Genomic DNA, 13,823 nt, shown 5'->3' with positions numbered 1-13,823 from the left:
AATTATTTGGAAATTAACTCATATTTAAAAGGAGATCAATTTTGAGTTTACAAAATCATTTTTGTAATAAGGGTAATTATGACAGAAAAAACTAACCATTAAAATTTAGGTGACGGAGTTAACAAAAAGAGAAAAATTCCGAATTTATAAAAAACAGTGGGCAAAAAAAACTAGTTACAAAGTAGGGAACTAAAAAGGAAACAACTCAAACATTTATTCGCCAAAAGTGAGAAGAATTTATCAATTTAACACAGTAGCTATGTGTATTATCCTGCTGTAAAAATTGTGGTTCCAAACAATGCCTTACCTCTCTATTTCTACCCCTCTATCCATAAGACATACTTATCGAGTTACAAATGCATTTGCAACAAAAAAAGAAGAAGTTACAAATGCATTATTGTTTTTGTTAGGAAGGGGAGAACAGGAGATTTGATATATATTGGCAGGAAGTCTCAATTCTGATTTTTATTATTTTTACTTGGCTGGGAAGTGTTGGGGTTTTGCAGAAAATATCATTAATGTTGTTTTGTTAATTTACAAATAAGAAGAAAACAAATTATCAAATATTACAGTATCAAAATTTTCTCTCTACAAAACTTTCCACCAACAAATATGTATAAAACCTAAGGGGCCAATAGACCCATAATACTTTTTTCCTCCCTGCCATCATCTACTTGAAAAACTTATTGTATACAAAAATGTTTAAAGTCGTGTACTCCCTTCTGCACCGTCTATCCTACGTGGGTAATAGGATAAGAAACCTACGGCAAATTTGTCTTTTCACACCGTTGAGAAGACGATATTGATATTCAAGACGGTGCACGAGAGGATACATGAAAGTCTACTTGTGTTGAAGTCCTATTGTATATCATCAAGAATTTTTGAAGGAAGGATAATGTATTAGCCAAGTGCAGTGAAAGTACGCAAAAAAGTTACATCCATGCATGAGAGTTTCTCAAAATATCTTAGTTGGCAGACCCAAGTATGAATAATCCCTTTCGTCGACATATTACTCCGTCCGAATTGGAATCAACTTCATGGAATAACCGATTATTTCTTTCTAACTATAAATTACACCAAACAGTGTAGGAAGACTAGGAATTATATTTTGAAGGAAGCTTTTGGTGATATCTGATTTTTCCGATCTCCAAACATTAAACGAGTTAAGGGAGGTTGGCATTGGAAATGGGCAAACAAGGTACTAATTTGAAGGAAGTCCAAATAGACTCAGTAAAAGAGCCAGCCGTCTTTGTTTAGATGACTGAGTCCCACGCTACTTCGAAGACTATAGTGAACCAGTCAGATTGGGAGCTAGGCACATCGTAAGATAGAGTTACTCACTAACTCTCCATGAAAGAACGAAGGTTCACAATGAACTCTACTAGGATGTCATCCTTGACTTCTATTTTGGACATCATAAGCTCCACGCCCCATAGACTGATAGACGGACTCGCCTTCTACCATTTATAAGTATCACCTTGAAAGACATCTAAAGTCTCACACGAGAACCTCGAGTATTAATGTTCTCTAAGGTTTTCAGAAATCACTCTCTTCTCCGATGATATCATCGACTACATGACTAAGAAGGTGCTCCAACTAGAAGTCTTTCATTCCACCTCGTTAAGGTAACAGGGAATATGGTACTAAAAGTTCTTTTATTTGGTTTATTCCAAAAGAAGTTGCAAACTTGCAATAACATTTCAGTCACATTTATAAGTTTATTGTGAAGGGATATTGACCCAACCTTTACGATTTGAAGAAAATTACGTATTTTGGTTATCAATTTTACTATAAACTTGAGGATTCAGTAGTCACCTTCTAATATTTCTTCTCTTGTTAGGAGATAGGAGTTCAATTTCCAATACCCACTAGATCAACAAAAAAAAAATTCCAATACCCACTTTACCATAATTAGTGTCAAATGGGTCTTGTGAGGCCCCGTTTTGCCTCGATGTCTAATTCAGATGTGTGAAGTACGAAAATTGACTTAACTTGTTACGTATAAAAGAAGAAGTATGCTGAAATTGAAATATAGTGGCATACATTAAGTTAACCAAATAAGATGAAAGAGAAGTGGCACGAAATGTTGGCCAATTTCAACAAAAAAAAAATGTTGGCCTATACCCATAAATTTATTTTATTTGTCATGTAAATGATTCAAGTTTCCAGGAAAAACACTGACAAAATAATATATTTCCAATTTGGCTCCATCCCCCCTTTAAAGGAAACTCTGCCTTCCCCTCCCTTGAGTTTAAATGAACTGACCTCCCTCCCACCCACAACCATTCTCTAGAGTCTAAAGAGAGAGAGAGAGAGAGAGAGAGAGAGAGATGGGCAGAGATTCCCTATCAAGTGAACATGAAGAAGAAGAAGAAGACTACATAGACATGGAAGTCAGTTCTTCAACTTTCTTAAGCCACTCCTCCATTACTACTTCTTCACATCCAACAAGAGAATTTGAATTCCAAATGTCATCAAAATCTCTAGACAAAGAATTAATGCCAACTTCCCCTGCTGATGAACTTTTCTATAAAGGCAAACTCCTTCCTCTTCATCTTCCGCCTCGTCTTCAAATGGTCGAAAAACTCCTTCACAATTCCTCCATCAACAGTACAAGTAATTTTGAGTTGAAATCTGATTCCTTCAAGGAAAACTTCACCACCCCATTAACCACCACGACCACCACAACTCCATTTGCTTCCTCCAATATCTCTCCTGCAGAATCTTCTCAAGTTAGTAGAGAACTAAACCCGGAAGAGTATTTCATTGAATGCTCAACCGAAATCACTAGTTTCATTGATGAACACAAAAGGAAATCTTGGGCCAAGAAACTCAAGTTGATCAAACAATCTTCATTGGGTTTTCTAAAACTTAAAGCTTCAAGGGTTTATCTCAAATCATTGTTTTCAAAATCTTCAAATGATCAATCCTGTTTAGAGATAGCACCCAAAAATGGAAATGAAATTATCACAATTTCAAAAGCTAAAGAATGTTTTAACAAATATGTGAAAGTAGGAAAGAAACCCCCATTTGGACAGATTCATCAGAAACAGAGCAGGAATCATCAAATTATAGGTACTGATAAAGAAAAGATGATTGAAGAAGGTAATGGTTCTTCTTCTTCTCATAGAAGATCTTTTTCAGGAGCTATTAAAAGGAATCCTGCAACTAAATCTTCTTTTTCTTCATCTGAGTCTTCATCTTCTTCTTCATTGAGTTCAAATTCAAATGGGTCTTACGAATTACATTTACTAAAGAGAAGTAATAGTGCAAATTCAGAATTTGAATCATCAATACAAGGAGCTATTGCTCATTGTAAACAGTCTCATAATCAACAGAGTTTTAGGTCTAGAAAGACTTTAAGTGAAGTTGGATTATGTTCTTTCACTGCTTCAAGAATTTCAGCTAGTGATGATCAAGAAATCCCAGAACTTTGTAGAGGTTGATTCATTAAGAAAAGAACCCATTACTCATTCGGAAAAACTGCAAAAAAAAAAAAAAACAGAGAGATTTTGTGGGTTGTTTTTTTTAATTATTATTAACTTAATCATTGATTTCAGTACAAATTTCTGACTCTATGAATGGTTTTTACTATTAGATCTGATCATGTTTTGGATATTGTTTGTCTGAATACCCACTGCATTTTATCTTTTACTTCTTCAATAATACTAAAAAGAAGATGACAGTCGTGCTCTACTGTGCACGGGGAGACATATATGTTACCACTTGACCAAAGTTAACTTTGTTCGATATGATTTTTGTACTAATTCCTACTTCACTTCTACAAGTTAAATAGTTAATGAAGGATGAACATCACTATTTCACTTTCGATAAAACGAACAACAATTATATTATCTCTGGATCCTATGTTCAACTCGGCGTCTCGGCCCAGAATACTCTGTGACTTACAACTAAGCAGCTCATTTTTTCATCTTTTTCATACCCATCTCAGAAGAATAGTAGTTCGACTCCACGCCAGAGGCAGTAGGTTAATACTCGGACTCAGGGCGAACAAAAGATTCGCAGACAATGTTCTTTTCGGGAAAGAAAACATAGATTGTTAGTGATGTCAAACTTTTCAATGGAAGTTACTACTAGTTACTCTTTACCTATTGGTTAATGGGCACTCAATAACTAGAGAAGAGCTTCTTTAAGCTTTTAACCTTTATACTGTCCTCTCTAGGACATTGTCTGGTTGTTTCAGGCTTTACCCCCACTCATACAGATTCCTAGCTCAAGGTGCCTTATTACATAGACTCACTTAACATTAAGGAAGGGTCTATAGGGGCTCCTCTTTTTTTTACTCCTGGTCCGCCCGTCCTCACTCTTGGCGCTCACAAGGACTAGGCTTAGCCATTCTGGATTGGAATAACACAGACTAGGCCCAGTCCAAGCACCCTCAGACTGCCCTGTCCATGAGCTTCAGACTGATTAGTTCGAGACCCAGGGGCAGTGCCAACGACTGCCCTATCCGTGAGCTTCAGACTGATTAGTCCGGGATCTAGGGAGAGCACCCAAACACTAATGTGGAAAACTTAAGAGGATGAAATAAGAATATAATTCTAAATTGTCCATCTCTTATGTCATCATGAGCAAAGTCTAAATCCTCTCTAAGAAACTGTCCAAATCCCTAAACAAGATTCTAAGGTCGAACTGTTATGATATTTGTTTCTTAATCTATTAGTAAAACTCCTCACTAAAAAACAAACTCCTTTACCAATAAAACATGCTTTCTTTTAAGTATAAGGAATAATAAATAATTGAGTTCTCTATTAAACCCTAACCCTCACTTTTAATATAATACTTTATAAAACCAGCTTGATTAACCACTTTATGTTATTAATTAAGAATTAGAAGCATTGATTGTGACTGTGATCACTAAAAAGCTGGCCAATTTGCTACTTATTAAGAAAATCTGCAGAAAACCTGGGTTATTATTTTCATACAAACCCCACTTAATAATTGAGGGATTGAGCCATTGGTCCAAAAAGGGGGCCAAAATGAAAATTTCACCCAAAGTTGCCTAAAAATGAAAGGGAGGTCCAATGTGTCAGTTTGGGGGTCAAAATTACGTAAAGGGCCCTTAGAAAATAAAGTATTTACCGTTCATGCCATCGAAAATTACAAAATTGCCATCGAAAATTCTCGGGAAACGATTTTTTTTTCTGAAAATTATTTTATTTACTGGAAATTTGAAATTTTCGGGAGATTATTTTATTTACTGGAAATTACAAAATTTGGGCGGGAAATTATTTTATTTACTGGAAATTTTTTTCTGTACTAGACATTTTTGCTGGGCGGGAATTTGAAATTTCGTAAAAAAATTTGAAAATTTGGGCGGGAATTTGAAATTTCGTTTGAAAATTTCAAAACTTCGAAAAAAAAATTTGTGACCGGGAAATTATTTTATTTACTGGAAATTTTTTTCTGTACTAGACACTTTTGCTGGGCGGGAATTTAAAATTTTCAAAAAAATTTCAAAATTTGCCCGGAAATTTAAAATTTTCAAAAAATTTTGAAATTTTGGGCGGGAATTTGAAATTTCGTAAAAAAAATTTGGGCGGGAATTTGAAAATTTCAAAAGTTCGAAAAAAAAAATTTGAGACCGGGAAATTATTTTATTTACTGGAAATTTTTTTCTGTACTAGACACTTTTGCTGGGCGGGAATTTAAAATTTTCAAAAAAATTTCAAAATTTGCCCGGGAATTTGAAATTTCGTTTAAAAATTTGAAAATTTCGAAAAAAAGATTTCGTTTGAAAATTTCAAAAAAATTTGAAAATTGGAATTTTTTGTGTAAGGGAAATTATTTTATTTACCGGGAAGAGATGGTTTGCTGGGCGGGAATTTGAAATTTCGTTTTCAAATTTTCAAAAAATTTTGAAACTTTGAATTTTTCGTATACTGGTAAATTATTTTATTTACCAGACATTTTTTTTTTTCAAGAAAACGTCAGCATGTCCCGTCCAAGGGCAAGAGGGGAATAAAAAAAAAATCTGACATTTGGACCTGCAACTAATTTTTGGGCAAGAGTGGATTTTTTTTGGGTTTACCCCCCACTTTTTGGACCCCTAGCTCAAAAATCCTTGTATCCCTTAATAATTCATAATTTAATAGTAGAAATGAAAACCTTCCAAGTTGTGACAGATAATCTTAAATTTCTCCAAGCATACTTTCTCTTGATTTTGCAAAGTGGGGTGCTAATTCCTTAAACTAAGTAAGAAAAAAAAAATTACCAATAACTCTAGAATAGAAACCAATAAGTTGGCCTAGTTGATGAGAGTGAAAACCCTAACTTGAGATTAAGAGACTTTTAGTTCCAAGCTGGTTGATTGTTACTATGCACTTCTTTTTCCTTTAATTACTCGGTGCCCGGCGTGGAAAATCTATGCCGAAAAAAGTAAAAAACTGCAATATTATACCCACATCTTCTCTTTGTAGTACAAAGTTTGTACTAATATTGGCTGTTTAGAGTTGATAGTTTATTAGTTTATATGGTTATTTAGGGTTGATACTGATATATGGTTATTAGGGTTGATACTGATATATGGTTATTTAGGGTTGATACTGATGATATATGGTTATTAGGGTTGATACTGATGATATATGGTTATTTAGGTTTAGGGCATAAGGCCGAGAGGGACGTTCGAATTCTAACTTCCACTGCGAAGAATGTCTTCTACATAGGGGACGTTATGATCTCTCATATGGAAGGTTGGTCTAGTGGGTTAAAGCAACTATCTTCTAACTTCATTTCTAGTTCAATTTGATTTGGTAATTACTAGCTAGGAAGTTAAAAGAATAAAATTACCCCTTAGTTTATCTTTGTTTACCATAGCTCTTTTATCATCAAGTGCTTTTAAACCACATTGGTTGGAGTTGGATAGGTTAAGTTTGTATTACTTTCTTAAGACAAATTAGGTGCCCCCATATAGACAGATATCTGTGGTACTGCTTGAACAAAATAATGCATGTGAGTAATGTCAGAAATATTCTCTCTACCAAAATTTGCTGCACTTAATCCAATTGCATGTCTTTTACTGGGTAAAAGAAGAAAAACAATTGGTCTTGGAGCTCCTTCCAAGTTAGAAGAACAGTAAGATGTTTGAGAATAGTCCCACATCTGCAAACAGAAATTTCCTGACCATGAAGTTGGATCCCCACACACTTAAGAAGATGGAAGATAGATGATTTTCAGAGATTATCCATGGCTTCCACTTTGCAGTTCTTTGGTGGGGCATTTGTAGCCAGATCAACAACCAAATTGGCAAAAATATAAACCTAGACTAGATTGATCAATTCGATCAAGACTACTTGTTTTTTCCGTACCAAACTAGTAAAGTAACACTTTATGCGCATAGTAAGGAAAAGGATAACTTATAATTACCACCGTGAAAGTTATTTTTGCAGAGTTTCATTTATATATCCTTTACAAAAACTTACCGGGAAAGGACTATAGAACCACTGATTAGATTCAATAAGAGAGCTAACCTTAAATCGCATAGATTGGATTAACTTCAGAATCAGAGAACTCCGAATGATAAAACGAGCTCGTTCCACTCCTTCTCAATGATTTCTCTCTCTTCCTGACGGAACGAGTGTGTCTAGATCTCACTACAAAGTATGTCATTGTGCCAAGAACACCTGCCATTATCATTCCTCCAACAACTGTCACGAGTATTGGTGCCCATTCATGATGACGACCTGCCACGATATATGAAGCAGCGATAAATGCAACTGAGGTACACACTGATGCTAGCCACATTAACTTATTGATCACCTCCACAACCCGCCTTTCTGATTTTGTCTCTCCTCTAACAAGCGTAATTTGGACTACCACAACTGCCAACGATGTGAAGAGAGCAATGGCATTGAAGATGAAGAAGATTTTGAATGAAATGCTCTGTATAACGACTGCTGTCCCGTTATCATCATCTCCGCCGGGTAAAGTGAAAATGGCGGCAAAAGCAACTGTGGCAAAGAGAACAGCCACAACTGTTACGGAGTTAGTGGCGTTGTTGATTCCTTCTCTATGGAGTTTCCTGAGTTCTTTGGCAATTCCATGGACGTTTTTGTTGGTTTTTCTGGTTTGTTCGAGTTGTGAGTGAACATCTTTCTTAATTTGTGTCACAGTCTTTCTGAGTTCATCCCTCGGTTGGTTTAATTCATTTGCCTTAACTGCGCCATAGCGAGCCAAGCACTCTCTTATCTCTTCTGATTCTTCTGAGGGAGGGAGTGCTTCAGCTATGTCTAGTGCAGTCTTGTGATCTCTATTCAGTGCATTGACATTTGTATCAGGGAGGTTTAAGAGCTCATTCACTATCTGCAAGGGTTACAAAAGTCCATATTTAACTTATCACAAGAAACGAGAAAAGAAAGAAAGGAAACAAACAAATACACACAACACAAATGATTATGTATTTAATCGTAAAAACATACCCAACGGCAATTATTGCAAGATGATTTCATTATGGATGAAGAACAAGATTTCAAAAGAGTTTCTTCACGACAAGTTTGTCGACAACCCTAAAACTATGCATCTACTTTTCATTCCAAAGACTTAAAAACAGAATAATCACCCCCTAAACACTGATAACTGCCATTATAAGCCCCAAACTGGTTTCTAGGTTCCCACTTCGAATTTCAGATTGACCCATATCTAATACACTATTCAACATATTACATACCAATTTGATTACGAAGTTATCAAGTCAAATTAACTTCAAGTTACAACGAAATTGGAAAATCAAGCAGTGCATAAAAGTGACCATGAAGAGTAGGACATGAAATACATACATCATATTTACATGTACTTGAGAGTAATATATCAAATAACCGTAGTAACATCAAGAAATAGCTCACAAGGAAATAAAACCAGGACAAAATGCGATTTAAAACGACCAAGATACCTACTTCTCTTTTTTATTCTGATATTTCATTGTTAAAAATGAACTAAAGTCTGCCTTAATGTTGCATTCACCTTGCAACAATTGTGAAATCTAATGTGGGTTTCTAACAGAAATAACTCAACTTGATAGTACGCTATCTAGAACATGTAACAGTGAACCCTACAAATAATACGTATACACAAGTATATATATATATATATATATATATATATATATATATATATATATGAATTACGGAACTACAGATCAATACCTCTGCCCGCTTTTTCCTGGTGGCTACGTGTAATGCGGTGTTACCAAACTTGTCAGGAAGCATCACTATAGCTGCATCTGCCTCGAGAAGCAACTTCACTACTTCACAGCTATTTCCTTTCACAGCCATATGCAAGGCAGTCTGTCCTTTCTTATCAGTTCTTCGTGCCAACTGAGAATCTTTGTCCAATAATGCTTTTACAATTTCTATGTGGCCTGGCCGGGCAGATAAATGCAATGCATTTTTCCCATTTGATTTAGCAATCTCTATCATGGTAGAATCTTTTGATAACAATTCAAGAACTACTGATGTATGCCCCCTGGCAGCTGCTGATATAAGAGGAGTTGCATTTGATGGGCCAACTGTTTTGCTCAATCCTGGATCATGGTCTAATAGAACCTGGACAATAGCTGTACAAATACTTTCATTATCAGCATACTGGCATAGTGGCGTGGTACTGTAGTATATAGATAACATGATAAACAAAGAAACAGAAAATTCAGAATCATGGTAACATATCTCCCAGCACATATAAGGTCCAGGCAAAAAAAAAATATCCCTTTGAAAACACCCATTCACAAGTCCTAACGAACAAAAGTTAGACTAATTCATCAGAGTGGGATAAAGAGTTAAAGACTGTGTAGCCAAAATTCGAATATCAGATAATAGAGCTAAATCAAGGATACCTGGTATGCGGATCGCTCCGGTACGTGGTACCGGTACCGGTAAGCGGAACGCTACCATGTGAGTATCGGTTACGCTAGGGGTATACTTCTCCGGTACGCCATTTTCGAGTTCAGTACGTTTGGACTATTTTCGTAGACAATAAATACTCTCTATGGTGCATTTATAATAGATACACCTACTCTTAGACATCATTTCTCCATCAAACTTACAATCTAACAAGCCAATTAAAAAAGTTCTTGTGGTTTAACTACCCAATTAGTCGAATTTATAGTTTTCTACAAAGATTTTAGGTTAATTAAGACTAAAAATTCAGGTACACTAATTGGGGGTACTGGATCGCGAACCGACCCAAAAAGGGTACGAAATTCGGGTACGGTGAATTGGGTACGCGGTAGTGTGGAGGAGAGTATCTGGTAACCTTGAGCTAAATGATTCAGGTATTGAGACTTATACACTAACTACCCAAACTTGTACCGCGCAGGAACACCCGATTTCCACGGCTTCCTCCATGAAAACACAAGTGATTGCAAATTTGCAATCTAATACACAATCTTGCAAGCTAAATGTCCATAAATTTGGTTCCTTGTTTTGTTTTTACTGAAACAGCAAATGAACTATCTATCACTTTCCACATAACTCATCTTCCCTAATATGATTAGTTAATTATGACTATCGAGTTTAAACTTCCCAAAAAAGAAAATGAAATTCAAGTAAGACTTCATAAATTATCATCACAATTTTATCAAGAATAATAGTAGATAATGAATTATCACCTTGATGCCCTCGAGTAGCTGCTATATGTAATGCATCATATCCAGCTTGAGTCTTCCTCGAAACACTCTCCTTTGTTGCAAACTTCAACAATTCTTTGACAACATCAAGATGCCCTTTATCAGAAGCTGTAAAAAGTGCAGTTTCTCCCAATTCATTCACCTCATTAACTACTGCGGATCGAATTTCGGCTACTTCTGAATCAAAATCAGCTCCACTTAATGTACCAACCATCTGTGAATCAATATCATGAAGAATCTGTTTCACACAAGTAAGATCTCCACGTTGAGCAGCCAAATGAAGTTCGGTATCATTATGTCTACCAGTTACTTGTTTTACATACTTCTTTTTACCAGCTTGATCTATTCTTTTCCCAGAATTTGATAAAACTAAAGCTGGAGCTGATGATGATGATGGAGATGGTATAGATGATGATGATGCTGGTTCATTAAGAGGGTTTAAATTCAAACCCTTTTCAGAAATTTCACCTACTTCAGAACAAACAAACAATTATCCATCAGATTCATTAAAACCCATAAAACAAAACATTTAAAATTACACTAATTTCATCATAATTTCACAAACATCAGTTATTGATGAAGTTTGATAACACAGAAATTAACAGATTATGAGATTTTGAATGAAAATTGAAGAAAATAATACCTTCTTTTTCAATTTCTGAAGCCATCTTATCTGGTATTTCTCTAAGAATGAAAAAGCAGTAGAAATTCAGTACTAATAATATGGATAGAGGGGTAATGGGAAATTCTAGGGTTCTTTGTATTTGTTTAGAAAGTGAAAGGGAAAGGGAAGGTGGAAGGAAGGAGTACTTGTAAAAGTTTGGAACTTTGCTTTAGAGCCTAGAGGTGGCTGCTACTAATAAAATCACCATTTTTATTTGCTTTTGTAATTTGCAAAGAATACTCCTTTGTTTATGTCTTTCACTAAAAAATATTTATAAGTAAAATTAAAAATATCTTGTGAGTATTTTTAGTTTACATATTCTTTCGAGGTGCAGTCTTTTAGTCTAGGGAAATGCTAAATGTACAAAGAATTTTTGACAAGATTCTTGACAAAATGCTAAGTGAACGGTCCCGATCAAAGTCAACCTTTAAAAAACTTTGATCAACTTTTGTCTTTTAGTGAAAATGAGTCATTAAGTCAAGAATTTTGTTAAGGACTTTATACATGTAGCACTCCCGTTTAGTCTAATATTATGTTTCATGCGACATGTAACACATGTGATTGTTTCATTTATTAATTGTTAGTCACTTAGTCTAATTCTAGCATACGTTGAATTGGTCGAATTTTAACTCAAAATACGTCACATTGACAAACAATACTCTAATAACTAAACGTTTGAATCACATTTTCTGTTTCTCAATTAGCTTTGAGCTCTTTCAGCAAAAAAAAAAAAAAAAAAATTTGAATTTTTTTTCGATGAGATAGGAAAAATCATGATAAAGTAAGTAAGTTTTCAACAAAAAGAAGTAGATAAAGTAAGTAATAACAGAGTAGACTATTTACCGAAGAAGAAAAAAAATTGACCCAAGATTCTTCCTTCGAAGTTTTATATACACATTTAACTAAGCTATCTGACATTGATTTAAGGAATCAAACACATGAAATTTTTAATTTGTTGAAAATTTAGAAGGATAAAGAAAATTTATTCCATTATGATCTCTAAAGAGAAGTTATCTCATTCTATTATGATTTTTTTCTTTCTTCTTCAGATTAACCCTATTTTGACTTTTCCTTCGTCATTCCTTCATGGGGCGGGGTTGCTATAAATTTCCAAACCGAAAGTGGGTTATAATATCAATATATACTTTATGATTGCCTTCAAAATAAGAGGGTCAGTGTTAATCATTAGAAAACATCATGGGACGGGGAGGGGGGGCGTTAATTTAGTGAGGGTTGCTATAAATTTCAAAACCGAGACTGGGTTATAATACCAATACATACTTTCTGATTGCCTTCAAAATAAGAGGGTCAGTGTTAATTAATCATTAGAAAACGTCATGGGGCCGGGGGCAATTCAGTGAGGGTTGCTATAATTTTTCAAACCGAGAGTGGGTTATAATACCAATACTTACTTTCTGATTGCCTTCAAAATAAGGGGGTCAGTGTTAATCATTAGAAAGCGTAAAGTGAGAATTGATTTGAGCTATTACAGAATCCAAATCTAGCGGTTGATGACAGATTATTCAGACTTTTATCGAGTTTCCATATGTTGTTGCATGCTCACTTACCCATGAACAGTGTTCATCTTGTTTTCATCCTGATAATTTGTCATATAGTATGCTTCATCCAAGGGGAAAATATACTTTCTAGCTCCACTTCACCTTTCCTTAGTCATTCCTTAAATAGAGCTAAGAAAAGCAAAATCATGGTAGAAAGTCATGTTGATGCAGGGGCACCCGGCGTGGACGCTTTTGCCATGGCCCTACCGGTCGCGTAGGCCGTTCGGCCATGATGAGTAGATTTAGGAAAGTTCTTATTTTAGTATGATTGATATAGAATCTAGGTTTAGGAAATTATATTGTTTCCAATAATTGGAATAGTCTAAGTTTGAGTCTATCTATTTAGGAAGTTGCAGTATTTCAGTATTTTCATTATTCAGGAAAGTCCAGTTTGAGTTTAACTAGGAAAGTATAGTATCCTATAAAAGGAGGTCCAGTCTGTCCTTTATTTTCATGTTGAAGAGAAAAATCATTGAAGTTTAATCAAGTTTACAGTTATTTAGAGTTATTTTGTCGTTCTTTAATCGTTCTTCATTTATTTTATTGTCTTCTTTTAAATTCCGCTGCGTCTACATCATGTGGTATTCAGAGCCACCAAAGTTTTGGGCTAATAATTCTGGAAATTTTTTTTCCAGACCAGTTAAATCAGTCTCAATCGTATTTTATTCCTCAAAAAGATTATATTCAATCAGCTTATACTCATCAAGGGATAACGAATCGATATTTATGCGCATCATGTTTGTATGCGAATAGAGATTCATACGATTATCATTGGAATCCGGGAGAAACCGTACGAGAAAATTCATCACAACCTCCTTCTTTTCATTATCCGACCACAAACGAACCACCACCACCACCATCTCCGTACTCTAATTATACACAACAACCGTCTCCTTATCAATACCAACCGTCACCACCACCACCAGTGTGTTATACACCATCACCACCACCAGTGTGTTAT

General features: G+C 35.1%; 2 protein-coding genes across 6 annotated transcripts; one reads left to right on the top strand and one right to left on the bottom strand.

Moving 5' to 3' along the window:
* Positions 1-2,121: 2,121 nt before the first annotated feature.
* Positions 2,122-11,633, bottom strand: LOC147550269 (ankyrin repeat-containing protein ITN1-like). Of its 5 annotated transcripts, none has more exons than XM_086669037.1 (5): positions 11,283-11,633; positions 10,622-11,107; positions 9,162-9,571; positions 7,491-8,322; positions 2,122-2,724 (listed from the first exon to the last, which is right to left on the bottom strand). In XM_086669037.1, exons 1-4 carry the CDS (start codon positions 11,305-11,307, stop codon positions 7,492-7,494), a joined length of 1,752 nt encoding a protein of 583 aa, XP_086525163.1. In that variant the 5' UTR covers positions 11,308-11,633; the 3' UTR covers positions 2,122-2,724; position 7,491. The 5 variants fall into 5 exon arrangements, with proteins under 5 accessions (XP_086525163.1, XP_086525162.1, XP_086525160.1 ...); XM_086669036.1 differs by having other exon boundaries at positions 2,122-2,715; positions 11,283-11,625; XM_086669034.1 differs by having other exon boundaries at positions 2,122-2,715; positions 10,622-11,110; positions 11,283-11,623.
* On the top strand, positions 2,331-3,566 carry MAKR4 (membrane-associated kinase regulator). The gene has a single exon (XM_086669038.1). It carries the CDS (start codon positions 2,331-2,333, stop codon positions 3,444-3,446), a length of 1,116 nt encoding a protein of 371 aa, XP_086525164.1. The 3' UTR covers positions 3,447-3,566.
* Positions 11,634-13,823: the final 2,190 nt, after the last annotated feature.

Source organism: Eschscholzia californica, unplaced genomic scaffold, assembly GCF_041429995.1.
Source record: "Eschscholzia californica isolate CP2 unplaced genomic scaffold, dmEscCali1.0.p SCAF_3, whole genome shotgun sequence".
Lineage (NCBI taxonomy): Eukaryota > Viridiplantae > Streptophyta > Magnoliopsida > Ranunculales > Papaveraceae > Eschscholzia > Eschscholzia californica.
The sequence above is the reverse complement of the archived record's forward strand: the minus strand, read 5'-3'. Positions and strand labels throughout refer to the sequence as shown.